Source organism: Paroedura picta, chromosome 14, assembly GCF_049243985.1.
Source record: "Paroedura picta isolate Pp20150507F chromosome 14, Ppicta_v3.0, whole genome shotgun sequence".
NCBI lineage: Eukaryota > Metazoa > Chordata > Lepidosauria > Squamata > Gekkonidae > Paroedura > Paroedura picta.
Genome location: NC_135382.1, coordinates 22,933,685 through 22,961,586, shown reverse-complemented (window position 1 = coordinate 22,961,586; position 27,902 = coordinate 22,933,685). Strand labels below are relative to the sequence as shown.

At 47.9% G+C, this 27,902-nt stretch overlaps 2 protein-coding genes across 4 annotated transcripts in view; one reads left to right on the top strand and one right to left on the bottom strand.

The window, feature by feature from the left end:
• FA2H (fatty acid 2-hydroxylase) overlaps nucleotides 1-791 on the bottom strand; it is a 50,380-nt gene extending 49,589 nt beyond the window's left edge. Inside the window, exon 1 of the mRNA XM_077309841.1 lies at nucleotides 243-791. Coding sequence (XP_077165956.1) covers nucleotides 243-665 — 423 coding nt within the window. The 5' untranslated portion in view covers nucleotides 666-791. The remainder of the gene's footprint in view (nucleotides 1-242) is intronic.
• Nucleotides 72-27,634, top strand: LOC143823475 (uncharacterized). Of its 3 annotated transcripts, none has more exons than XR_013226489.1 (3): nucleotides 72-287; nucleotides 22,069-22,286; nucleotides 25,127-27,634. XR_013226489.1 is itself a non-coding variant. In XM_077309842.1 (3 exons), exons 1-3 carry the CDS (start codon nucleotides 1,518-1,520, stop codon nucleotides 25,233-25,235), a joined length of 390 nt encoding a protein of 129 aa, XP_077165957.1. In that variant the 5' UTR covers nucleotides 922-1,517; the 3' UTR covers nucleotides 25,236-27,634. The 3 variants fall into 3 exon arrangements, 2 of the variants coding, with proteins under 2 accessions (XP_077165957.1, XP_077165958.1); XM_077309842.1 differs by lacking the exon at nucleotides 72-287 and adding an exon at nucleotides 922-1,580; XM_077309843.1 differs by lacking the exon at nucleotides 72-287 and adding an exon at nucleotides 18,448-18,603.
• Nucleotides 27,635-27,902: the final 268 nt, after the last annotated feature.

The following is a 27,902-nucleotide window of genomic DNA, read 5'->3' as shown; positions in this document are numbered from 1 at the left end:
CCCACATCTCCCTTTCTTGCCGAGCTGGGTTCCCCCCCCCCCTTCTCCTTAGCAGTCCCACGCCGTTTGGCCACTACGAAGGGGGACCTCGTTCCCAGCACTCCCCCGGGGGGGAAAGAGGGGGCGGGCGCTTTGCCATCCGAAAACCAGACCGGCCTAGCGGTTCTCCCGACGGCGGGACGTTTCCGGGCCAGCGGGCGCCAGAGAGCGGCTTGTCCAGCGGCCTCGACGTAGCGGCTCACCTGCGTGGCGGCGGCGGCGGGCTCGGCGTCGCGCAGGTCGCCCAGGTAGTACTGCTCGAGCCAGCGGCGCGCGTTGTCCGAGTGCCGGTGCGGCGGGCCGTCGAGCGCGTCGCGGATGTCGGTGCCCGCCCGCTGTCGGAGCACTTGCTCTCCGCCCGGGTGGAGGCGCACGAAGGGGGAGAGGTCGTAGAGGCGGCGGCCGCGGAGCACCAGGCAGGCGCCCTGGGCGCAGCACTGCCGCAGCTCGGCGCTGCTGTACGAGCGGGCCCCGTCGGGGAGAGCCATGGCCGGCCAGCCCAGGCGCCGCAGGGAGGGACGGTGGTGGCGGTGCGGACGCTGCGCTGCGCTCCGCCGGACACCTGCTCGGCCGCCTCCATCGCCCGCGTAGACACTCGCCGCCCGGCCACGCCCCTGTCGCCCCATTGGCGGCGGGCCGAGGTGGGCGAGGAGCAGCTGGTGGCTCCCGGCACCTTGCGCCAGGCTCGGCGGCCGAGCGGCATCGACGGTCTCGCCGCGGGCCTTTTCCGCACCACCGCTGGCAAGAGCCCTCCTCCCTTCCGGCCCGGGGCAGGCGGACGCCCCGTCGGGGGTCCAGAAGCAGCCTGCGTCCCTCTCCCCGCGCCGCAGGAACGCGCTGGAGTTCCTCGCCGTGGACCAGTGTGGGCGGACTGCCTGTCGGAAGAGAAGAGCTGGGTTTTTTTTTTTTTTCTACAACAGACACCTGGGAGGAAAATGGGGCTGAGAGAGCTCTGAGAGAACTGGGGTTTGCCTAAGGTCACCCAGCTGTGTGGAGGAGGAGGGGGGGAAATCGAACCCGGTTTTCCAGAGGAGAGTCTGCCGCTCTTTACCACTAACTCGGGAGAAAGGCGGAGATTTTTCTCCTCCGCTTCTGTAGGGGAGATGCAAGGGATTGATCCTGGGTCCTTCTGCAAGGAGAGCAGGGGTTCTGCCTAAAGGAAGCTGCCTTTTAATGAGTCAGACCCTAGTGTGGCCACTTCTGGGGCTGGGAAATCCCTGGAGATTTGGGGTGTGGGATCTTAGCAAGACCGATGTTGGGGAGGGGACCTCGATATCGTAAAGCCCACCTTCAGAAACAGCCATTGTCCTGCGGGGAACTGGTTTTTGGAGATGAATTGTAATGGTGGGAGAGCGCCAGGTGCCACCTGAAGGATGGCAACCCTGCCTCCAATGTTTGAGTTCAAAGTCTTTTCCCTCAGCTCCTTTTAAATTGGAGGTGTGGAGGATTGAACCTGGGACCTTTGGCCTGCAAAGGACATGCTCTATCACTGCGCCAAGCAGAAGCTGCCTTATGTTAATAGGACACCTAAGGCGATCCAGGTAACTATTGCTTAGATTGGCTGCAGCAGAGATGGAAATCTTGCCCATTTAATCTTATCCTTTAAATAGGTGCTGCCTGGGATTGAACAAGGGACCTTCTGTTTACCAAACAGATGCTCTACAGCAGGGTAGTCAACCTGTGGTCCTCCAGATGTCCATGGACTACAATTCCCATGAGCCCCTGCCAGCGGTTGACTACCCCTGCTCTACCCAAGCAGCATGCCTGCAGTTCATCCTGCAGGCAGTGGCACCCCGAGGAGAAGCATCCCTGTTCCCCCGCTGACCCTGTAAATTTGGCAAAATATGTTTAGATGCTTAAAGCTCAAACTGCTTAATAATTTAAACAAAATTAAACAAAAGACGTCCCTGTCTTTTAAGACGCCCAGCAATGGGATTTATTTAGTCACTGAAAATATTTATGCCTCATTTTCTCTCCAACAAGAACCCAAAGCTGTTGACCTCTGTTCTATCTTTTTATCCGTATAACAAGTTGATGGATTGATTTGCATTACTTATGGTCTGCTTTGGTCACTGAGAGTCAAAGCAGGTTAACCGGCGTAAATCGATGGCCTGACCTCATAATATCTCGGAAGGTAAAAAGATGATGGGGTTCTGGAATGGGAAGTATTCAGTTTGAAAGACACTTGTTAAAGAATGATGATGAACAACCGATTTAAAAAAAAACTATGAGTTATGTGTAACACTAGTAAGTATCAAAGCCTGTTTTAGAATTGGGCATTGAAAGGGGCAGCATGCAGAAGGGTACCCAAGGGGCCCTGGGGCCCAACTGGTGAGACACCTCCCTGGAGCTGCAGAGCACAGCCAGCCACCCTCCCCAAAGGCCTGGGAGCAAGGCTGATGCACCTGCAACTCCGCAGCATGTGGCCGCCCACAGCCTTTCCTGCTCACCAGCAGGCAAGAGGCCTCAGAGCAGAGCTGCACAGCCAGCTTCCTTCCCGGCTTTCCTCCTCCCAAGTTCCCGGAAGGGGCAATAAGGAAGAGGACAGGGGCAGGGAAGATTTTCCACCACCACCACCACCAAGTCAATGCAGACAATGGGAGGCATCCCTAAGCAATCGTGACAACACTTTCCTGGGTAACTTCACTGGGATTTTGAGTAGACCTGCTTAGGATTTCACTGCAAGTCTACCCACAGATTATTCACGTTGCTGCCACTTGCCCAAGTTGCTGCCGTATGAACACAGCTCCCGGAAGAGCTGTGCGCCCTGCGGGATTTACCAGCTTTCTGCAGGGCCTGCAAAACGGAGCTCTTCCAACAGGTTTATTATTATTATTATTATTAGATTTATAGCCCGCCACTCCCTTGCGGCTCGTGGCAGGTAACAATATCACAAATCCCCATTAAAACCCCATAAAAACAATAATAACATTGCCAATATTGCCAGCATGGCTGAGGCATATTATGGTTGAGGCCGGCACCTCGAAGGTAGATCGGGACCCCCCCCCCCGGGTTATTCTTGGCGGTGATTAGTTATTACTCCTTCCCTTGGGATACGGGTTGGGGTGAGTAGTTCCGCCGCCACTTGGGCTTGGGTTAGGTTAGGTTGGGTTGGTTTTTAGGTGGGATTTTATTGTATTAGGGGTTTTATGGGGTTTTATAGAATGTGACCCACCACGAGCCTTGTGGGAGTGGTGGGCTATAGGTATCCCCTGTGCAAGCACCGAGTCATGTCTGACCCTTGGGGTGACGCCCTCTAGCATTTTCATGGCAGACTCAATACGGGGTGGTTTGCCAGTGCCTTCCCCAGTCATTACCGTTTTACCCCCCAGCAAGCTGGGTACTCATTTTACCGACCTCGGAAGGATGGAAGGCTGAGCCGGCTGCTGGGATCGAACTCCCAGGCTCATGGGCAGAGCTTTCAGACTGCATGTCTGCTGCCTTACCACTCTGCACCACAAGAGGCTCTGGCGGGCTATATGTCCAATTAATAATATAATGTAATGTAATGTAATATGGTGGGAAGGGCGAGGAAGGAGATGATGGAAGAAGGAACAGTAGCCACACTGTTTCCTTCCCAGGCTCCACACAACATGCTGCTCTTCAGTGCCAGCCAGTGTGCTGTGTTTTCAGCACTGGTACTACATCAAACAGAGCTGTCTGCAGTGTGCATGCACAGAAATGAACTCCTGGGGAGGGAGTAAAACAGTGCTGCTTTGCTACATGTGGCTGAGATTGGGGGAAGCCTGCAGAGGAAAGGGAGGGCTGCACGCCATGCCATTTGGGTTGTGTTATGTGTCATGGCTGCTGGGTGGGAAACCGATGGACTGGCTGGCCAGGGAATAGAACGGTGTCCACAGAATGTTTGCTCAGAAAATGAACCTGAAAATTTTCGCCAGCATTCAGGCGGGGCTGGAGACCTCCCTGAATCACAACTGATCTCTGAACTACATAGATCTGTGGGTTCTTTAGAAGGCAGACTCAGAGAAAGGCCCATTGCCCATTGGAAGCTTGCTCTTAGAACTCCATATTATATTTATTTTAGATAAGCCTTTGCCCTTTTATATTGATCGACTCACTGAAGAACTCTAAAATGTGTTTTGCTGACAGTTGGAGGCAAACTTTTATCTGGCTGGATGTTTTGATACAAGACTCTCGCCGTGAAGTCTTGAGAACAAAGGGAGTAATTGGCCGAAGCAGCAGTGCTGAGCTGGGCGTTGGCCCTGAGAATTCGCCTTTTGAATTTGCAAACAGTCCTGAAGGGGACAAAAAGAAGCAGCAGGTAGAAAGCAAGGAGATACCGGGTTAGGATCCATGAGGAGATGCAAAAGATACTGGAAGTTAAATTGGTGTGGGATCCCAAATGCATGTTATTAAATATGGTGCCCTAAAATATTAAAATGTTGAATGAGTTTGTGAAATATACAGCAACAGCTGCTAGGATCAAGATGCATCAAGATCCGCATCAAAGATTATAGGTCAGTTTAATAAAGCACTGAAATACGGGACAGTGGTAAAACATATATAACATTGGGATTAAGAAGAAAATAGAGGCAGTAAAATCTTGAAATGAAAAGAAAAATGCAATATCCAGACTGTATGTGCTAACTGGGGATAATCTAGTATGTGGTTTGTAACTTGAAGGTAGAACAGGATACGAAATGTTAAATGTCAGTTTTATGAATATCTCTTCTAAATAGGGGGGTTGTAGTGTATGCATGTGATATTTTCTCTTCTGGAAAAAAAGAAAAGGCAGGTGTCCTGATTTTTAATTATGGAGATGAAAAGAAGCCCCAATTGAAGAGGAATGCTCAACTCTTCTGAGCAAGCAAACTAAGCTAGGGTACTTCTTTACTCCTTTTAAGCATCCAAATGGATTTGCTTGTTTATCTCAGAATGGAATTGCCTGCCTTACAGAACAATTAATGACCACCAGTAATGAAACAGTGATACATGACCTGCATTTGTCATCTACAATGAGTCGGAATGGTAGATCAGAAGATTTTAGTCTTCTAGCAACCCAGACAGTTTTAGTTGCAGCGAGTCTACAGAAAAAAATATTTTTAAAAACTTGACACATTTCTCTGGAAGCGAAAGGAGTAACCTTCCCTTAGAAAGACCATCTAATCAGGTAGGTAGGGAGCCAGTTTGGTGTAGCGGTTAGGAGTGTGGACTTCTAATCTGGCATGCCGGGTTCAATTCTGCACTCCCCCACATGCAGCCAACTGGGTGACCTTGGGATCATCACAGCACTGATAAAACTGTTCAGACCGGGCAGTGATATCAGCGCTCTCTCAGCCTCACCCACCCCACAGGGTGTCTGTTGTGGGGAGAGGAAAGGGAAGGCATTTGTAAGCCACTTTGAGACACCTTTGGGTAGAGAGAAAAGTGGCATATAAGAACCAACTCTTCTTCAGTAATCTCAGGGCTCTCTCAGCCTCACCCACCTCACAAGGTGCCTGTTGTGGGGAGAGGAAAGGCAAGGCGAGTGTAAACCGCTTTGGGACTCCTTCGGGTAGAGAAAAGCAGCATATAAGAACCAACTCTTCTTCTTCTCTTCTAGGTTGCCTGAGAAATCACAGAAAGACTATAAGCTGACTCTAGTTTAAGACTTTTGAAGGGATATCTAAATCTCTTCCCGGCAAGCAGCAAAACAGGCGTGCTTCTTTAATTTATGAGGCTGATTATGGAGCTGTTAATGTTTTTCGTCTTCAAGGGAGGCATATTACCTGGTCCACTAAAAGATGAGGCAGCAAACAGCTAGCTTTTTCCCTAACCAAAATTATACCTATTCGGGGGATGTTTATATAAACCATATCTAATTTCAGTTTATTGTGTGTTTTATAAGAACAATTAAATAAAAAACACTAATCCATGGTCTGTTGATCTCATGCAGGTTGAATGAATCCCTGGACCTATTAATTATGAATGTTTCCTTTAGGCGTTTCATTTCAATCAGATTTCATTATACGTGCTTGCACATTCCTCTGATTTTGCTAGTTTCCAGGTTAAATTCCAAAGGTATTTGGGGGATTCCTTAGTTAATTTGGAACTTTGGTTACAGCATTCAAAATTGGGTTAAATGAAAACTAAATAGAACAGAATGAAACCTGTCGGACCCTCTGATGCTTTTTCCTCTCCCCTTCCCATTCACCACCCCCTGCTAAGGTCAAGACACTGTAGGCCTTTTTAGCTCCCCGATAAAATCCCCCCCCCCTCCAGCCTTGAATCCATATGGATTCTTATAGATTGAAAAAGAAGATGAGATGCAGGCTGGTCTGCTGTCTTGTTTTGGCACTCTTCCTCCAACAGAACAAGATTTTTGATTAACTGTGTCCAAATATTCTCCAGAAAACATCAGAAAGTGGTATGACCCAAATATGAAAACGCCCCTAGGCAACGCATCCTGGTGCAAATGAGAAGGCCCTTACAACCGAGGAACCCTATGCCCCAAAACTCAAAGCACATTCCTTTAGAATCTCTGATTTTAATGAATCCAGGAAATTTCAACCCTAGTGCCCATGCTTGGCCACTGAAGTCCAGAGAGACTGTAGCTCCATCCAAATGACCGTCTCCAAGTCCTGGAATAAAATTTTCATCCTGGTACGTTACAGGTTGGAATAATCGGCTGAGCGACCCTGGACCCAAATCTTACCTAGTAGAGTTCCAGATTATTTTGGTTATTTTGCTGTGGCAGTTACTAAACTACTAGGCTTCATTGCTTGCATAGTAGATGCCCACTCCAGTTCTTCTAAGGTCCGTCTAAAGTCAGGACTGGCATAGTTAATTTCAACAGCACTAAGTTGTTCCTGTATAACTTTTAGTGCCTCCTCACAGTTTGCACTCAGCTTACATTTGCCATCATTTTCCTTTTTAATAGTTACAACCTACCTTCCCCCATTAACACCCTGTAGCGAAGTCGTGGCACACTGGAATAAGCTGGGGGGAGTTTTGGGTGTTATTGAATAGTATCCCAGAGCCTTGCTACTTTTGCTGACGTTGTTAATGCCCAAATTGGGCAAGCTGATGAAGCTCTCCCAGCATCAGGACATCAGAGCAATGGAATTTTTGAAAGCGTTGTCATTACCATACATATACATAAGGACATTTAAGACATTAAGATTAATTTTGCTGGGCATCTGCAATTTAATTTTTTATTGAACCATGGCCTAGCGATTGTAAATAGATACAGAGAATTAGATTCCATAGGTAATTATACCTGTGTAACACATAAAGGCGCTAGCAGAATTGACTATGTGCTGCTGTTTCTGGGTTTGCTCCCTCAGGATGGGTGATTATTTTGGAGGTGATCATTTTTCTTTGCAAATTTAGCAACTCATCAGATTGATAGTTGTCCTTTGGTCCCTTGTCTGAGTGTGGACTTCTAATCTGGCGAGCCGGGTACAATTCTGCTCTCCCCCACATGCAGTCAGATGGATGATCTTGGGCTCGCCACAGCACTGATAAAGATGTTCTAACCAAGCAGTCATATCAGGGCTCTCCCAGCCTCACCCACCTCACAGGGACTCCTTTGGGTAGAGAAAAGGGGCATATAAGAACCAACTCATCTTCTTCTGTAATATCAGGGCTCTCTCAGCCTCAACTCCCTCACAGGGTGTCTGTTGTGGGAAGAGGAAGGGAAGGCGAATGGAAGCTGCTTTGAGACTCCTTTGGGTAGAGAAAAGCAGCATATAAGAACCAACTATTCTTCTTCAGTAATATCAGGCCTCTCTCAGCCTCACCTCCCTCACAGGGTGTCTGTTGTGGGGAGAGGAAAGGGGAGGCAGATGTAAGCCGCTTTGAGACTCCTTCGGGTAGAGAAAATGGGCATATAAGAACCAACTCTTCTTCTTCTGTAATATCAGGGCTCTCTCAGCTTCACCTCCCTCACAGGGTGTCTGTTGTGGGGAGAGGAAAGGAAAGCGAATGGAAGCCGCTTTGAGACTCCTTCGGGTAGAGAAAAGCGGCATAGAAGAACCAACTCTTCGTCTTCAAAGAAAATATTAGAAGAATCACAGCTCAAATCCATTTCTTTAAGCGCACAAGTTTACATGCTCATTTAACAGAGCTCATACCACTGAAGTGTGCTTTTAGGATCTTGATAAAGCGTTAAAAATCGTTTGTGTTATGTGAAGGATGAAAGATTCTTATTTCTGCTATTAATTAAAAGATTGTGAGAATAGGAGTGGACTGCCACATAAGATATTTGTGAAAATATCTTACGTAGAGGGAAAATCTGAGGAGGAGGGGACAGGAGCATCTCATCACCGACTGGGACAGGGATTCTGTCGGCTGCTGACTGCAGGGGCAGCTTGTTTTATAAGCTTGGGAAAATGGTTGTGAGTGCGTCTTGAGCATATGGGTGTCAGTGTGTTGTACTCAAGGCGACTTCTAATAAGCTACCTATACTAGCTGCGAGCACCTTGTGGAACTCCGTGTTCTATAAGCACAATTAGATGTATTTTCTGCATGCTAAATGGCCTTTAGGCAGTAGGTCAGGCACATTTCGTAAATGGGAGGAACAAAACCCACTCTTGCACATAGTACATTTTTTATTATGTTTGAGCATATGCTAATTCACAGGCCCAAGCTGGGATGAGGTACTAATTAAATACCCTCTTAAAATGTATACTTGTGGTATTGGGAAAATGGGTGTTGACAGATTTATCTCTTAAACCTCCTCTGGTTCTAGACCTATTATTTCTTAGGTGGATCAAATGATACTTTTGGAATTAGGGAGGGGTTGCCATCTGGAACAGCTTTGCTGTATAACATAAAAAGCTAAGGCCTAGGTGGGCAGAGTGTGGGCATGGTCAGTCCGATCTTTGGACCAATTGGAAGGCGAAAAGCCGCCTTCCGATTGGTCCAAAGTTTGGACTGGCACTGCCCCCAGACTTTTGACCAATAGGGAGGTTACACAGCTTGCCCCCCCTCCCCCAGCCTGGCCAGGGGCACTCTGGCAAGCTTGCAGCCAGTTTGCCCATGACTGCTGACAGGGGCACAATAAGTGGCCTGGGGGTGGGGGGGGTGGCCTCCTTTCCCCGTTAGGCTGGGAAAAAAACCCTTCTCACTTAAAATACTGCTCTGGCCAGCCTCGCTGCTGGAGGGAAGAGGCACCACGAAGAGAGGACGGTTCGAAATGAGTATGATAACAGAAGAAAGAACCCACGCTAGACTATAATAAACATTCAAACAATTTAACAATAAGTTGTGTTTCCATTACTTTTGGTCAACCTGTCTTTATACATTTATGTTGTTTAACTCTTGGCTGAAATTGTCGTGCATTATATGTTTTATCAATGAAATTCTGTCTTTGTAGCTTTTTAAAGACGTTTATTTATGCCACCTCTCAATGTAATATCAGAATGTCATTTGTCTGATTTTTTGCTTTGGGATTTTGTATACATTTGACATATTCTACATGTTATAGATTTAATACAAATACTGGCTGCTGAGGAAGTCTTATAAAAAAACCAACTCAAGAGGTGTAGCTTTCAGCCGTTGTTTTGACTCAACAGTTACATTCATAACAGTTTATTCGGGAGCCTCAACTCAATGTTTTTGTTTTTTGTTTGTTTGTTTGTTTGATTATCCTAGAACTGAGTGGTCACCTGTTTGTTTTCCTTCAGCCTGGGAAGTGGATCAGGCTGGGCAGCTTGTGAGCAGGGACTGAAGTGTGTTGTACTTGGGGGAATTTCTAATACAATATCTGTACTAGCAGCAAGCCCCTTGTGGATCTCCATGGCCCATAAGCGTGTCCGGAATGTAATTATTTTTGACCCCCTGGGTTATAACGCTACTGTGCAAGGCTGCTTTTTTAATACTTAGAAAGAACGTTGTAACGCCATCCTTCCTTTAAATAAAAAGGAAGATTCTTCGGAATGAAGGGAAGGAGGGGGAGTGTCCAAGAGTACCCCCAGGCTCTTATTATATTCTGTATCCATTATTTATCCCATTTATAATCTGCCCTTTTCACCTGAACTTGAGACAGATTACACAATACGATCGGCAGGGTGGAGCACTCCGTAAATACTGGCTTTCATTTTTCTTCCCTAAATCAAGAATTGGCTGAACACTGAGGGATTACTGGAACATTTATTAGCAAGAACAGCAAGTAGCAAATGGGGAAAAAATGAAAGGAATACGTGCTCTCTCTATAGGCTCTTTTGGCGGGAATTCTTCCCGCGTGCGGGAACACACAGCTCAGTTCTTAAAGACACAGGCACCTATTCTTAAACTCAATATCTTCCCTATAAACTTCCCTATTCCACAAAATCCTGCAAGTACCGGGGCTTGCACCTTATCCTAGTAGACCATCCTAGTAGACCTAGTAGACCTAGTAGACCTTATCCTAGTAGACCTAGTAGACCATCAGGGACCCTCCTCTGGACTATCTGAGGATCCATGTGACCTCAGTATAGGAGTGGGGATTTGCTTCTTGGGCTCCTGCTGGCCCCCTTGATCTTCTGCGGGGTTGTCCTCAGCTTCCTCTCCTCCTTCCTCACTGCACGCTTTCCCAAGCCCCCCACCTCTAAAAAGCTTCAGCTACCAGAAGGAGCCTTTAATCTCCCTAAACTGTGCCAGTATCACCTAATCTTCCTACTATCTAACATGAAATGCAGGGCTCTATCCCCTAAGCAAGAAACATCTGAATGGGCTCTCTTAGAAATGGTCCATCTCTATCCCATGTGTAAGTGTGCAATTGTATTCTTTCCATGTTGGAACATGCAAGATCTGCTGTGTACATGACTGAGCAGAATATAGGCATTGGCGGAGATGTGTGTTTGGCATAGTTGGATCACTAAATGCCTAATATTTTTCAGATAATCTCCTCCAGTGACCTGATTGGCTCAACAGGGGACTTCCTGCTTGTTGAGCACACTCCAGAACAGCAGTTGAACAGAAGGATGACTACAGCTAGATGGGTAGTTAGGTCTCTGTCTCAAATAAAACTATTTTATTCTTTAAGCAGTCCGGTGCTTTGCACTCTCTGCATAGTGAAACTCTGCCATCAATCCACAGGTGTATTCTCCTGTAGTTTACTAGGTGGGCCTGGCAGGTGGAAAATCCAAAATTAAGGTAGGGAACTGGGGTGTTTTTTGGAAATGCTGGCTATTTAATGGTCGATTGGCTCTCTCAGTGGATTGGACCAAATGATATTTCAAAACTTTCAAGATTCTGTACAAAATTTAACCTCTCTGCTACAGCTAGTTGGCAGTATATTCAGTTAAAACACTGTGCTTGACATGGATGCTTTTGCAGTTTTGGAAAAACCAGCCCCTGCTGGTTTCTCTATTCCAACCTCAGAAATTATCTCTAGACATATACAACTTTTAAAGAAACTCAGCAAAACATGATCTAGATTGCATCTGTTCACAGGGAAACTTGGAACAAAACTCCAGTCTATCTAACCCTATGGCAAACTGCACAGATCAATTAAAATCTCTTATAAATCGCTTATATATGTTAAACCAATTAAATCCCTGATGTTACATCTGTTACTCTAGATCGGTATCTAAGGCTTATTTGCCACAACAAAACCCTAACACACCCCTGGATACACTAGCATTGAGAATGACTCCTGTTGGGTCACCATGATGCCTATCAATATATTTTCTGCCATCTGCCAACTTGGTGTAGTGATTAAGAGTATCGGGAAAACCGGATTTGATTCCCCACTCCTCCCACACATGCAGCCAGCCAGATGACCTTGAGTCATCTGTTGGAGCTGTTCTCACCGAGCAGTTCTCTCAAAGCTTTCTCAGCCTCACCTGCATCACAAGGAATCTGTTGTGGGAAGCGGAAGGGAAGGTGATTGTAAACCACTTTGGGTAGTAAAAAGTAGGATACAAAAAAGCAGCTCTTGGTGTAGTGGTTAGGAGTGTGGACTTCTAATCTGGTGAGATGGGTTTGATTCAGTGCTCCTCCACATGCAACCAACTGGGTGACGTTGGGCTCACCACAGCATCTTCATCTTCATCTTCATCTTCATCTTCATCTTCATCTTCATCTTCATCTTCATCTTCATCTTTCTTCCTTCTTCCTTCTTCCTTCTTCCTTCTTCCTTCTTCCTTCTTCCTTCTTCCTTCTTCCTTCTTCCTGGCATGTTCAGGGGATGCCTCTAATCCAGAGAACTGGATTTGGATCCCTACTCTTCAAATGCATTTCTAGCACAAAATAAATTGGATTACTCTCAAATTGACAATGATGTTGTCAGAGCTAATAATCTAATCTTAGGATACGTATCCTCTCTATGAGCACTGCTCAAACATCAAGGGTTAGAGAACAGACTTGATTTGCAAGATAATTACCTTGCAGCATTAGAAATTTTTCTTCTTCAAAGCAGGATGGGGTCAATGATACGTTAGAGCTCTGTATAAGGGATGGACTCCCATATCACAGACTAGAAGTTCCTGAGAACCATCTGGAAAGATCTGCTGCATCTATTTGAGCTCATCTTCCCCACTTCTTGCTTAGCTGTATCCATGTAACCACCTCTTGCGTCCCACCATCCCACTCTCTCCCTCCTTTTCTGCTCTTCCCTCCCCCCTTCCTTAATCTCTGTTCATAGTTGCCTGATTGGATGCAGCTTGTGCTTTATTATTTCTCTCAACAGGCTACGTTGGAAAAGAGGGAGTTGGCTGTAATATCGAGTATCTTAGGTGGACAAATCTTTTTAAAGTTTCAATGTTAAAAAAATTAAAGACTATGGGAGAATTGACAGGAGACAGTAACACATAAAGCAGCTTGAGGAATTGAGATTGCAGCGATGTAACCTGAAGAACAGTAGCAAAAGGTTCATTCATTCATTCATTCATTCATTCATTCATTCATTCATTCATTCATTCATTCATTCAGTTCCTGTCACTCCTGAGTCCAGCTCGTGGTGGGTTACAAACAGTCCATCCATAAAACCCCCAATAAAAAAACCATTAAAAATATCAAAAAGCAGGACATAAAAATTACAACATATGAATAAGGAACATGGCGGTATAAATCCCCCCCCCCCCAGCGTGACACTCTCTAAGGCTTGACTTACAAGCAAAAAGGACCCGAGGCACCCCTAAGAATAATGAAATGGAGGGTGACGTCTCCATCCAGCCTCACACAGTGACACCAGCAGCCCCTTTCAGATGCTAGCCAGGTGTGATGGTCAAAGATACATTTAATAATACTTAAAACAATTCACGTGCATCCTCCTGTATTATACCGCCCAGAGCGGTAGGGAAGATCAGTATAGAAATCTAAACAAACAAACAAATAAATAAGCCGAAGAGTTGCTCCCACCACATATAAACTGTAGGTTGGGGGGGGGTCTAGTCTTTAGGGCAGGGGTAGTCAAACTGCGGCCCTCCAGATGTCCATGGACTACAATTCCCAGAAGCCCCTGCCAGCATTCGCTGGCAGGGGCTTCTGGGAATTGTAGTCCATGGACATCTGGAGGGCCGCAGTTTGACTACCCCTGCTTTAGGGGAACAGAGGCTTGACCCCCCCCCTTGCACCTGCAGCTTCTCCCAAATGCTCCCAAATGTTTGCCTCCTGAGTCTAGCTGTGGCTTGTGATGGTCCCTGTATATATTATATTGTCCTCATCCACCCGCCCCTATCAGATGTGCGCTGAGACCTCTATGCTCAGAACTTAATTCCCAGCCTCACAGGAACCCGATTTGAATCATGGCCATAGCATGTGAGGAGAGAAAGGGACTGAAACATCCCCTCCCACCATTTTCTCCTGACTCGAAGCAGCCCCTGCAGAACTCATGTTTTCTACACGGAGGAAACTCATGGTTGACATCCTGGCAAAAGAATCTCCTTGCTGTCCTGCCCAACACACAACATCGCTTGCGGCCCCAAACAAAAAGCGATTTTGTCATGTCAAGGTAGGGTTGCCGGATGCTCATTAGCAGGGGGAAGACCACCCACCACCTGCCCATTCAGAAGTTATGTCATCATGCTGGATGACGCTGTAGCATTTGTCCAAAACTCAGTGGTTAATTCCTAGGCATATAAAGAGGTAATTCACAAGAGGATTAAGAAATAAACACCCTGCGTGGCAAAGATTGATCAGGCTATCCAAATTGTGAGCCATCTTGGTGTGGTGGTTAAGAGCAGTAGCCTCTAATCTGGAGAACTGGGCTTCCCCCACCACTCCTCCACATGCAGCCAGCTGAGTGACCTTGAGCCAGTCACAGTTCTCTTAGGGCTGTTCTCACAGAACAGTTCTCTTAGGGGCTTTACCCACCGGGATCTTTGTTGCAAATTGGTCACTGAATGAAAAATCGCCATTTAAAATAGTGGAATTCGTCGTTATGCATACCTGCCTTTGTAGTGGAATCCAGTTGCGTTTTGTAGCGTTTCCCACAGCTTCCGGTCTCGGCAGAAATCGCTAGAAAGGAAGCACTATTGCCAAGCTCGTCCCGCCCCTGGCCGTCAAGCAGCCAATGGGCAGCCGTTAGCATGCTCCCTTTAAGAAAGGTTTTTTTTTTAAAAAAAAAACAGACCCATTGTAACAAATCTGTGTAGATTCGTTGCAACGGAGAGACCCATCTAGCTGCCTAATGTGTTTGAGCTGTCGTTTGATCGTATGATCGTTGCCACGCTGCCTCGAGTGAAAAAAAAAAATCCCCCCCCCTCACACGGGCCCGATTTTCAGCTGAATGAATGTGTAAAAATTAATGGGAAAATACATCAGCAAACGGGCTTTTCTGTGGTTTGTGCTTAGTGACTAAAGGTGAAGGACTGAAGCCAGGGAAGCCTCTAAACAGAAAGAGGCTCGCTGGTGCGTTTATCCCCGCTCGCTCGGAGAAAAAAAAATGGCGATCGCTTCGCCGGAAGTTTGGAGGACAGGCTCAGGAGGAGGGACTTTGAAGAAACCGCAACAATGTTAACGCACAGGTCTTTTTCGCTAGTGTTGCAGATTGGTTGCAAGAGTGTAGCGCTTTCCGGAGGGTGAATCCACTTTTTGGGATTCCCCTGAAAGCGCTACAAGGAAGCGCTTTTTGCAGATTGGTTTCAGGTGTGTGGCAGATTGTCTACGACGTCGTGCGTTATGGCAAATCAATAGCGTTTCCAATTGGCAACCATTGTGCGATTTTGAAGGCGTGCAAAAAGCCCCTTAGAGTTCTGTCAGCCCCAACTCCCTCACAGTCACAGGGTGTCTGTTGTGGGAAAGAGAAAGTAAGCCGCTTTGAGACTCCTTTAGGAAGTAAAAAGTGGAGCACTGGAAAAACTAGTTGTTCTTCAACTGGCACCTTAGAAAAAACTCTCCATATTTTCCTTCTGCGCCTCTCACATACTAGCAGAGCTTGTCAAATTGAGGATGCAAGTTGCAGGGTGAGTTAATCATTGAACTTCTGCTGCCGGAGGAGAATGCCTACAATTAGTAAGCAAAGACAAGGTTGTTTTGACCTCTTAAAAGATCTGCCCTTTTTTACTGGGTCTAAAGATCTTAACCGCTTGCTTCATTTGAAGCCCATAAAAGCGCCTCGAAGAAGGCTTTCTGAAATGACAGGAAAGCTAGGAGTCCCACTGAACTGACATGGAGAAGGGTCCTGGAGAAAAATTACTGAGACATTAGACTGGTTTAATAGGGCAAACAGCTTGGACATATATGCGATCACTAGGGACAAAGCCCATTGCATTCAGGAATACAACAGGCGCTAGACTGGGGTGGTTGGGTGGATGAACTGTGCGGATGGCCTCTCCCTCCCCCCAGGACCTGGAAAGGCTGCAGGCAGCTGTTGTGGAACTCACTGGCAGGGGCTGCTCTTTCACAGCAGAGATCTGCAGCCTCCAAGCCTCTGAGGGAAGTGGAAGGAGGAGGGGGTGGTCAGAGGTGGGGGACGGAAGGCAATTGGCTGGCCGCTGGACAGACAGGCAAGCCGGTTGGAGGAGGAGGCCCTCAGGGGCAGGACAGCCTCCCTGAGTGGGTGTTAAGCATTGAGTGGCACTTAAACCATGAGACATGCTCCGCCTCCAAGGCCTTACCAGAAATATTGTGGAACAGATTATTAGTTTTATTTGCAGGCTAACAGAACAATTACAAATATCCCAGATTAATAATCAAAAGAAACTGTTCCAGTTCTAAATACAGACATTCTAAATACAGCCCCCCCTGACTCCCCCCCCCCCCCATTGAGCTGTACAACTCATTAGCAGACTACTGGCCAGACTCAGGTGCTTCCCTCTGTATTCTTTCTAGCTGAGGGCAAAATTGGTCAATCCAACTTTTTATGTTTAGGCGATTGTGATTTAACTTCCCTGCTTTGAAATCTATGGCTCTAACCACAAACAGGCCTAGCCAGCTCCACTGATAATGCTATTTGGTTGTCCTTATGGTGTCTGGAGGGTAGCCTGTTTGCTTAGGCTAGAGGCACTCCACAAACAAGCGGGGGCCAGCAATACACCTTAGCTCAGCAGTAGAGCATCTGTTCTGAAGGTCCCTGGTTCAATCCCCTGCACCTCCTGTCAAAAGGATCAAGAAACAAGGGATGCAAAAAGCCTCATAATCAGACATTGAAGAGTTGACCAAGATTGTTTCCGTACTATGGATATTGTTCGGATATACATTTTTAAAGGGTCGAGTATTAGGCAAAATACACTGAAATTTGCCTCTGACCACAGACCTGAATTGCTCCCTCACTAGCCCTACAGCAAAGGAATCCCCAAAAATCCAGGTTTCATTTTTTTAAGCAGGGACTAACGGGCTTATATGAGCCTCTTGTGGTGCAGAGTGGTAAGGCAGCAGAAATGCTGTCTGAAGCTGTCTGCCCATGAGGCTGGGAGTTCAATCCCAGCAGCCGGCTCAAGGTTGACTCAGCCTTCCATCCTTCCGAGGTTGATAAAATGAGTACCCAGCTTGCTGGGGGGGGTGGTGGTAATAACTGGGGAAGGCACTGGCAAACCACCCCGTATTGAGTCTGCCATGAAAACGCTAGAGGGCATCACCCCAAGGGTCAGACATGACCCGGTGCTTGCACAGGGGATACCTTTACCTTTACCTTTACCTTTAACTGGCTTATTTTGGAGCTGCCAAATGCAGAAAGGCGTGCAATTGGATCTTTCCCCATGCTCAACATTTTGAATTGTTTGGGAATACCTCTTTCCACATCACCGTCCTTCCTCCCTCCCCCCCCATTCAAAAAAAACCTGCCTTTTTGTGTGGAAGAAGTGTTTTGGGGAAGTGGGTACCAGAAAACCCACTGGCAGCACCATGGTGTCCTGGACAGAGTTGCAAGATCCAGGTTGGGAAATACCTGGAGAATTTGGGAGCAGAGTCTGCGGAGGGTGAGGTCTGCGGAGGGGAGGGACTTCAGAGGGATATAATTTCATTAAGTCCTCCTTCCAAAGAAGACCTCTTCTCTAGGGGAGCTGGTCTCAATTGTAATCCAAGGAGTTCTTCTGCTGTCACCTGGAGGCTGGCAACCTTAGCTAGGATAACCTTAAGATCCGGTAGCAAGCAAATCCTAGAGAGGATGTTTGTTCTGCTAGGGGTGGCTCAGCCAGTTTGAGCAGGATACTCCCCTTTCGAATAATACCACTAACACATGCATTGCTTTATGAACCGTGATAAATCTTTAGCTTCCCTGTGATTTTGAGGTCTTTCTAATACAATGATGCACCTACTTCCTTGTCCCTTAAACACTGGAAATTTTCCCCCCTTAGCTTTGTAAACATGACAACCCTGAGATTACCAGACTTTCTGAGTCTCGTTCTTGGGAATTTAGGATTTGGGACTGTTCAGCCTGGAGAAGAGGAGGTTGAGATGGGGTATGATTGCTGTCTATTTGAAAGCTCATACCTTGAATAAATCTTTGTTGGTCTTAAAGGTGCTGCTGGACTGATTTGATTGTGCTACTTCAGACCAACATGGCTACCCGTTTCAGTCTGTCTGTTTGGAAGGTTGTCAGAGGAGGGCAGGGAGTGGGTTTTGTTGGCAGCAAAGGATAGGACCCACAGTGAGGTCTAGATATCAGAGAGGAAAATTCTTCACAGGCAGCAGTGGAATGGGCTGCCTAAGCAGTGGGCTGCTCAGCAGTGGAATGGGCTGCCTAAGGAGGGGTTGCGCTCCCCCTCACGGGCAGTCTTCAAGCAGCGGCTGGACAGATCCTTCTCCTGGATGCTTTAGGCTGACCCTGCATCGAGCAGGGGGTTGGTCTAGATGGCTTGTACGGCCCCTTCCAACTCTATGATTCTGTGATTCTATGCGGGAGCATTCCCTGGAGCATTCAAAGGATTCACACACCTCTTTCCCCTTTTGTGGGAACATAATGGCTAACAATAATTAATTGATAGCTGCTCTCTTCTGCTTCCAGCCACTGGGGTAACACGAGCCAGCAGAGGTGGCCAGAGGCCTTGCTCAAAGAAACCTGATCGGGGATGAGGTCTCTGAAACAGAGGAGAGAGGACAGGGTGTCTAGCACGGCAGATATCTGTCTCTACCGCAGCTGGGGGTGGGGGGAGGCAACTATAAAACCAGCAGCCACAGAAGTAGAGGGCAGCAGATCCGCAGACCCGGTTCAGGATCCATCTTGCAGCAAGGAAAAGAATGGCCACCTTTGTCCCGGTAAGAAGCCAGAATAATATCCTAATATCCCAACTGTGCTTTTTTATTTAAGCCGTGCCATATCCGTAGGAGGTCAGCCATCTATCTTTTCCTCCAGGTATGTGCCAGGTGTGCGTCAAACAGCCAGAGCTTTCCCTTCAAAATATGTACTGATCTGGTTGCTAGAATACCTGCTTCATACAACTGAACTGATGTACACGAGCAGTGGCAGTGTGTTCAAGAGACGTTTTGTTTGGTAAATTGAAAAATACAAACCTTTGTGGACTCAGAATGGTAGGGAGGGGTATGGAAAAGTTTAACGCTAACCTGAAGGGGATTACAATGCTTGCAGGCTGTCCTCTGTTGCCAGGGTATTTAGGTATGTTATTTGAGAGTTTTAAGGGCATTTATTATGGGTTTGGAAGAAAATTAAGGTAATTTTGAGGAGTAAGAAATACTTGGCAGTATTAAGGCTTCCGTGACCCTCATGGGAAGTGTGCCCCACGGGAAGGTTTTCTACCATACTGATGTAAGGAGCTACCCTTTCATTTAATCTGAAGTCAGCATGGCAGCTTTCCTCAAACTGTGCTTGAAAAACAGACAATCTGAGGTGGTTTGATAGGAAATGGTAGCTGATTGGTTCCAAGTGTGGAGGTAGGGATGCCAGCCTCCAGGCGGGACCTGGGGATCCCCTGAATTACAGTTTAACTCCAGACTACAGAAATCAGTTCCACTGGAGAAAATGGAAACTTTGGAGGGTGAACTGTATGGGCATTGTACCCGAGCTGAGTTCCCCGTTCTCCTCAGGCTCCATCATCAAATCTCCAGGAGTTTCTCAACCTGGATCTAGCAACTCAAGCCTCACATCCCCTGCCAGCGGCCAGGAGGGACCTGAAAAACCTAAGCTCCCATAGGGAGCGTCTTACACTCCCCCAAAGTGCTTGGGTCAACTTCAAGTAGTCTTTCTCTTCCAGCATCCAGACAGCTGCCTCTTTTCACAGGCACACTTGCCCACAAAATCGTAAAGCATGTCAAAGGTGTCTTCTGCAGACACCTAAATAGATTACCATATCCCTTGGGGCATGCCTCTCTACTTTTAATCATCCTAATGCACCCGATTAAGCATTTTGCATGTGTTTCCAAAGAGCGTATTCTGTTTATCTCTGAGGTGTGCTTATTTTCTGCCAAAGTTTCGGTCTTCGCTGAGTTGGTTGCTTGCTTTACCAAGAGCATCAGAGCTTGGGGTAGAGCCAACCAGCTATTTTGCTGAAGAAAAAGGAAGTCAGAGTGCCCATGGACCACAAAACAGGATCTCTTAAGGATCGTGGGACCTGCATGGAAAAAAGCCATGTAGGTTAGAAACTGAAGTGAAGAAGGGAACTGGCTGAGATTTAGTGTGTGGGGGGATGACCCCCTGGCTGGATCCAAACCTATATTCTGACATGTTCACATATACTACCACCAGCACTCAAGGCTTGCCAACTTCAGCTTGGAGATTTAGGGCCAATGCTTGGGAAGGGAGCTCAGTAGGACTGGGGTGCTACAAAAACTGCCCTATGAGGCTGTTTCTTCCTGGGGGCTTTTTAATGTTTGGAAATCAGATATAATTCCAGGAAGAACTTCAGGCTTTGTTGGAGAAATGTATGTATAACAGCCCATTGGAATCTGAAGACAGCAGCTTCTTGAGGGCATTTCAGGGTGGGTCAATGGTAAGGCAGGGAAGGTTAAGTCCTGATCCGCACTCAGAACTCCCAGAGTTCAATCCTAAACCAAACTAAGGAACTAATTCCAAGCACGAAACACCCAGAGCGCGTCTGTCAAGAGGGCAGCAAGACTCTGGAATGCAGGACGGAGGCCTAAGAAAGTATTATCTCAGTTGCTTGTTTGCAAGTTACACCTGCACAGTATTGTGGCCTTTATATTGAAGCAGTACGCTTCATGTAAAAGAATGTGATCCGCATTTGCTGATAACTCTTAGGAAGCAAATTCAAAAAATCATGAACTTCCAATGTGCAGCTTTATATTAGAATAACAGACTAACGTTTTCTATCAATATTTCATAGAATCGTAGAGTTGGAAGGGGCCATACATGACATCTAGTCCAACCCCTGTCAAGGCAGGATCAGCCTAAGGCAGGGGTAGTCAAACCTGTGGTCCTCCAGATGTACATGGACTACAATTCCCATGAGCACCTGCCAGCGTTTGCTGGCAGAGGCTCATGGGAATTGTAGTCCATTGACATCTGGAGGACCACAGGTTGACTACCCCTGGCCTAAGGCATCCATGACAAGAATGGGGGGGGGGGGCTCATCACCCCCCTAGCCCCTGTAAAAAATTCTTCCTAATTCTTCCCCTACTGTCCTGTAGGGCAGGGGTAATCAACCTGTGGTCCTCCAGATGTTTATGCAAACGCTGGCAGGGACTCAAGGGAATTGTAGTCCATGAACATCTGGAGGGCCACAGGTTTGCTACCCCTGCTGTAGGGGAAAGCCTTTCAGCTGTTTCAAGAGCCATCATGTCCCCCCTCAGCCTCCTCTTCTCCAGACTGAACATTCCCAAGCCCCTCAGCCTTCCAGTTTGTATATATGCAATGCTAGTCCGTGCATGTTAACTATGGCTGGGTGATTTTGCATGCCCCTGGCGAGAGTCAGCATTCTGCCAAAGAAATTTTCAGTCCAATGGCACCTTTAAGACCAACAAAGATTTAATCAAGGTGTAAGCTTCGGTGGGCATGCACACTTCCTCAGATAGCAGAACAAGGATTATAAGAGTACAGACATAAGGAGAACGTATATTAGCAGCAGATTTGTAAACAGCATCACAACATACAAAACATACAGTATGACAATTCCTTGCTAGAAAAGCAAATCAGTCCTTTGGGTTCAATTGTCATTCGGAAAAAACACGGGGAATAAAAATGTTACGGTTAGTGATTAATGGCAGACACTTCCGTAGCTGCGAAAAGAATTAAGAGATTTGTTGCTAGTCCCATCCGTCTCCACCCAAGCATGGAAGCATCTCCACAAATGACAAAAGCCACGCCAAAGAATTTGGGCTGCTTCAGAAGGCAGAAACAGCCCTGCAGAGTAAATGAACGCAGCAAGTGGTAAAGAGGTTTTGGGAGGGTGAAAGCCTGCTGGCCTGGACTGTGACCCTCAGCACGAAGAAAGGAGTGCTGTACACCTTGCCTGCAACCTTGAGCCGGCTGCTGGGATTGAACTACCCAGCTTGCTGGGGGGTAAACGGTAATGACTGGGGAAGGCACTGGCAAACCACCCCGTATTGAGTCTGCCATGAAAACGCTAGAGGGCGTCACCCCAAGGGTCAGACATGACCTGGTGCTTGCACAGGGGATACCTTTACCTTTACCTTAACCCCTTGCCATTTCAGAGTAGGAGTTTGCCCAAAGTAGGTGCTGGCCTGGGATTAACGGTGCCTGCCTGTCTTTCTCTCTCTCTCTCTCTCTCTCCCCACCCCCCTTTCCAGTACGCCTCCTGCTATGGGAACAAGCAAGCAGTACAGCTGCTGGGAAGAAACAGCTACTTCTCGCTGTTTGCCAACCCCCCCTGCCTGATTGCTCAGCGTCAGAAGCTGGCATGCCCAGCTCCGGAGATGACCCTACGGCAGATAAGCCACCTGATTCGCATCTTACGGCAGCTGAACCTGCGAGATGCCAAGGGGAGCCAGCTGCCTGGTCCACAAAGGTGAGAGCTTTAGCTGGGGACAGACAAAGCCTGCATCCATTTTGGAAAGGTTCTTTGTGGGTCTTTGATCGTCACTGGGAACGCCAGAGCCTGCGTTTCAAAACTGGAGTTCTGAAAAGGCCAGCAGAGCTTCAACACTGGAGTTTTCCATGCCATTCCCCCTGCTTTTTCTCCATTGCTGCACCACCTGATATCTTTTGGGGAATGTTTATTTTTTGATCAGTCAGAAATCAGTACATCATAGAGCTGCAAGCCTCCAGATGGGGAGATCTATTGGAATTCTCAGCTTCTCAGACCAGAGCCAGTGGCTAAGAGTGGCGGCTTCCAATCTGGAGAAGCGGCTGCTTCTCCACATGCAGCCAGCTGGGCAACCTTGGGCTAGTCACAGTCCTGTGAGAGCTGTTCTCACAGAGCAGTCCTGTCAGAGCTCTCTCAGCCCCTCGCAGGGTATCTGTTGAGGGGAGAGGAAGGGAGGGCGATTGTAAGTCGCTTCGAGACTCCTTTGGGCCGTGAAAAGCAGGGTATAAAAACCAACTCTTCTTCTGACTCAAAATGAACACAGGAAGCTGCCTCATGCTGCAGCTGGTATGCTGCAGCAGCACTCGAGTGGAGGCGGTTCCCATCTCTTCCTGTTTTATCTTCACCTCAGGAGAATTGAACTTGAGACCTTCTGGGTGCAAAGCAGATGCTCTGCCACTGAGCCACAGCCTTGGCATCTATTTTCTCCCACACTAGCCTTCTTAGCCCACAACAGGGATTCTAGGTACCTTAATATCCAAAATATAGTAAATACACAAAAATAAGAACCACTGGATACAAAGGGGCGTAACAGGCTCCCAGGAACCTCCTCCTACTGATGCCAGCTCAAGCGAGGTTGTCACAAGTTGTGAACCACAGGCTAAGGCCCCTTTAGCTCTTGCCCTTTCAGCACATGCACCTGCAGGCTTCAATTACCTGTAAGCAGGGGGGAGCAGGTGCCTGGCCAGAGAGGCCTTGTTTAGCCAGCTTAGATGTCAAACAGAACATGACTCTGGCTTGGAGGCTAAGAGATGGGTTGCAGCAAACCTGACAGGGAGGCCACGTTGGAAGCATAAGAAGCCAGAGAGCAGAAATGCAGGCCTCGTTCGTATTTAACAGCAGCAAAGAGTGTCCAAAACAAGACAGGGTCTCCAGGGTATGAAATTTCAGTGCGGTCTTCAAGGAGATTCAGTTAGCACCAAGTGCAGCAGCTTGCCCGATGGCTGGAACAAGCCAGAAGCAAATTGTCAAACCTGCACTAAATCATCTTTCCTGGGAGATAGCGGGATAAAATGTTGGGCTAGGTGGATTCTGGAGACCCAGGTTCAAAAGTGTGCTCAGTCGTAGAAGCCTGCTGGGTGATCTTGTGCCAGTCTCTTTCTCTCAGCCTATCCTACCTCGCAGGGTTGTTGTGAGGATAAAATGGAGGAGACCGACATAGGCTCCTTGTGCCCTTTTCAATTAGTGCGGAAGGAAAAACTTTGGCAGACAGGGAGGGAATGTATGTGCAACAGAGCCCAAAATGACTAGAGTCATGGTTCTGATTATGGGCATTTTGTGTGTGTGTTTAAACTATTTCTATATATTGTCACGAGCCTCTTGTGGCGCAGAGTGGTAAGGCAGCCGTCTGAAAACTTTGCCCATGAGGTTGGGAGTTCAATCCCAGCAGCCGGCTCAAGGTTGACTCAGCCTTCCATCCTTCCGAGGTCGGTAAAATGAGTACCCAGCTTGCTGCTGGGGGGTAAACGGTCATGACTGGGGAAGGCACTGGCAAACCCCCCGTATTGAGTCTGCCATGAAAACGCTGGAGGGCGTCACCCCAAGGGTCAGACATGACTCGGTGCTTGCACAGGGGATACCTTTACCTTTATATATTGTCACATATGTCCTATTTGCTTTTATCATGGTTTATACTTCTCTGTAGGATGTTGATGGCCCCTTCCATCCAAAACAGACACACACACATGTAGACAACTAGTTTCTAGGGCAGAACCAATGCTGGAACCCTTCTTCCTGATACCTAGATTTCTTTGAGTAGGGAGGTTTTCCTTCCTGTGCGCATGATATTACAACCCCCCCCCCCCCATTTTGAAGTAGTACAGTCCTGACCCAGGTTTACAATGTCATTGCTGCTTAGATTTGACTCAAGCCTTTTGGATGACAGATCCAAAATGGGAGCACTTTAGGCAGGAGAGGGGAGCTCTGGGGGAACATAAATGGAGACAGGAGGCCTCCGGACGCAGAAGGAAGAGAACTGAAGGCAGGAGGCAGGCTCTCTGGAGAGCAAGATACACACAACATCACCTGTCAAAGGAAACTCAGGCTCTTGCTACAAGGGATGTATCATAATGCAAGCAGAATGAGAAGGCTGGAGCCAGGCAGGCTAGCAAAGGGGACATGGATAACGCCTTCTGAAAACAAGATCAGGGCTGTTATCTCCAGGGCAGCCAAAGGGTTGGGTTCTTCTTACCAAGTCCGGCATCATCTCTCAACCCCTATGACCTGCCATCTAGAATCGTCTTCCTGCATGCTCTGATAGGGGCAGCTGTTATGTAAGCAAAGAAACCCTCTACTTTAAAAGAAACCTAGCCACCCCGATATTCCTACCCACAACTAAAGCATGCCTCCACACATCCCAGTCAACCCGCTGGAGGAAGCTTGAAAGGTGTCCATGAACCTGGCTAAGGCTTGGCTGATACCAGGCCTCACTCTGGCAACACGACTTTCCGGAACGGGACACCCCTCCAGTGCCTGAGCGCTGTGCCCTGCGGGACACGCAGGTTGCTTGACCTTGGCCGCTTTTGTCCCCCTTTGCTCTCCAGGAGTCGCTCCAGCAGCTCCTCCACGGAATCGCAGCAATCCCGAACCTCGGAGCAGCACTGCCTGTCCTGCTTCCAGACACGCCGGAACTCCGGCCCGCCGTGTGTCTGATGAAGAGCCAGAGAGCCAAGAGACCAACGTGAGAGAGACGGGACTTCACCGGCCTGCTGCCAGCTTCCTCTTCTATGCTTTCTTCCCTGCCCCCCCCCCCCCAAGCGATAGTGCTGAAGCCACGGTGGGAGGGCTCACTCCAGACAAGACCCACAGCCTTACTGTGGGAGATCCCTTTGTGGAGTGTAACCTACTCTGTTAGATGTGTGAAGTGTCACTTCTGGTTGGCTGAGACATGTGAACAGTTTTGTTCCACACACCACAGATCTGCAACCCAGACTGCTTCAGCGGCAAAACACAAATGCAGAACCGAAGGGTTCATATTCAGCTCATAGGTACTTTCCTCTACCAGGAACTTTGGTTTGGGTATCAATTTTGCTCTTGCGTTGGGTTAAAGCTGCTTGAGAACCAGTGTGGTGCAAAACCAGGGGTAATCACCCTGTGGTCCTCCTGATGTCCGTGGACTACAATTCCCATGAGCCCCTGCCAGCATTTGCTGGCAGGGACTCATGGGAATTGTAGTCCATGGACATCTAGAGGACCACAGGTTGACTACCCCTAAAGGTTAAAGAGTGGTGAAGTCTAATCTGGAGGCAAAGGGGTGGCAGGTTACAGTAGATGAGCGATAGGGATGTGTCCTGCATAGTGTAGGGGGGTGGGCTAGATGACCCTAGATGAGATTCCAACTCTATTATTCGATGATTCTCTATGAACTGGGTTTGACTGCTCACGCCTCCTCCACAGGCAGGCAGCTGGGCGACCCTGGGCTAGTCACAATTCTGTTATAGCTGTTCTTGCAGAACAGTTCTCTTAGAGCTCTCTCAGTCCCATCTGCCTCACAGTATATCTGTTGTTGGGAGGGGAAGGGACAGGTGGTGGTAAGCTGCTTCAGAACTGCTTTGGGGAGTGAAAAGTGAAGTATTTTTTGGGGACCAGTTAGGCTTGTCAACTTTTAATCTTTTTAATTACTTATGCAAAGGGCAGTTCCCTAGTTAGGTGAGTAACCCTAATTAATGCACACAGGGCATACTTACCAGTAGAATAAAAAGGTTTAACAAGGTACAGTATGTCCCTGCCCTCCAGCTCCCCAAGCAAGATCAAATCATTCATTAATAAGTCCAGGGATCAAAATATTCTGATACCTTCCCCCTGACTTAAAAGAGCTGAGGCTAGGCCAATTCCATCAGACCTTGGAAGCGAAGCAGAGGCAGCCCCGGTTGTTTGGCAAGGAGGCCATCATGGCAATCCCAGGCTGCCACACAGAGGCAGGCAATGGCAAACCCCCTCTGAGCATCACTTGCCTTGAAAACCCCACAGGATCATCCTAAGCCTACTGTGACCTGCTGGTCCAAACCTTTCCTTTCAGTTCAGGTTTGAAGCCTTCCTCGCCCTTCCTCCTTAGCCTAAGGCTAAACAGACTCTAATTCAGAAGGAACCTTCCTAATGGGAAGCACCAGGAGACATGTTTTATTGAGCTTATAGTGTAAAGCTGTAGATCCTTGTCACGTAAGCCCTTGGCCAACAGCGAGTGGAGGTGGATGCAGCAACTTTTTGATCTCTCCTATGGACTGTTGGCCCAGCCCTGCCTGCCAGCCACGCTCCCATCAGCCGGGAAGGGGGAGGCCTGCCCTGGGGATCCCCTTTCCACAAAGCACCTGCTCTGACCACCGAGGTGCCACAGCTCTGGTGACAGGGGAGGGGGGTATCTTCAGCGTGGAGCCCACAGGTCAAGTGCAAGTTCACTGCAGAAATTTGGGAGCCCATAGCATTGGATCCCCTCATCTAATCTTTTGGAAACTTGGGGGTTCTTTTGAGGAGAAGCACCAGCAGCCATGCTACAAATTTGGGGTTTTGCCTCAAAAAAAACTTCTAAGTTGCAAAAGGATTGAGCCAGGGGGTCCATTCTATGCCTCCCCCCCATGTGCCCCCATCCCCATGGTTTCCTATGGAGGAGGGAAGGCCTCTAAAGCAATCTTGGTTCCTCTTAAATGAGTTCTCCAAGCTGAGAGAACTCAGAAGGTGTTGGAAGGGCCTGAGACAACCTTGAACACTTTCAGGATTATACCCAGGAATGGTTATCTCAGATAGCTCAAAATAGATTCTGATCTGGATCCAGTTGTGAAAACTGCCTAATTCTGGCTTAGATACTGGCTTAGATACTGCACATCCCTAGCCATGAAAACTTCTGTCAAGTCCCTGATCGACAGCTCTATACATTCCCTTGAGTTTGTAGTGTGGGCATGAGAGTTTAGAACCGTAGAGTCAATGCAAGCCCTTCAGGACTTTAGGAGCTGGTAGCAGAGAAAGAGGAGAACCCTCCAGCTCAATCAAATGATTGCAGTCTCTCCATTTCTTGCCCAGGTGGTTTCAGGAAATAAAGGTTTGGTCTCTGCAAGGTGCTTTACATGGATTGTTTCATTGAATCCACAACCCTGGACCAGGGGTAGTCAACCTGTGGTCCTCCAGAGGTTCATGGACTACAATTCCCATGAGCCCCTGCCAGCGTTTGCTGGCAGGGGCTCATGGGAATTGTAGTCCATGAACCTCTGGAGGACCACAGGTTGACTACCCCTGCCCTGGACAATAGCAGGGAGGGACAGTGCACACCTGGACTCATTGGACTACTGTGGGGAACCAGCCCACACTGAACAATCCTGGACTTTGCCC

Bases quoted from the DNA above. Each gene is read 5' to 3' on its own strand.
- LOC143823475 (XM_077309842.1), top strand. From the start codon at position 1,518: ATGCTCTATCACTGCGCCAAGCAGAAGCTGCCTTATGTTAATAGGACA. The intron at 1,581-22,068 runs GTAACTATTGCT...CCCCCTTTCCAG, and splicing joins GGACACCTAAGGCGATCCAG to TACGCCTCCTGCTATGGGAA. The intron at 22,287-25,126 runs GTGAGAGCTTTA...TTTGCTCTCCAG, and splicing joins CAGCTGCCTGGTCCACAAAG to GAGTCGCTCCAGCAGCTCCT.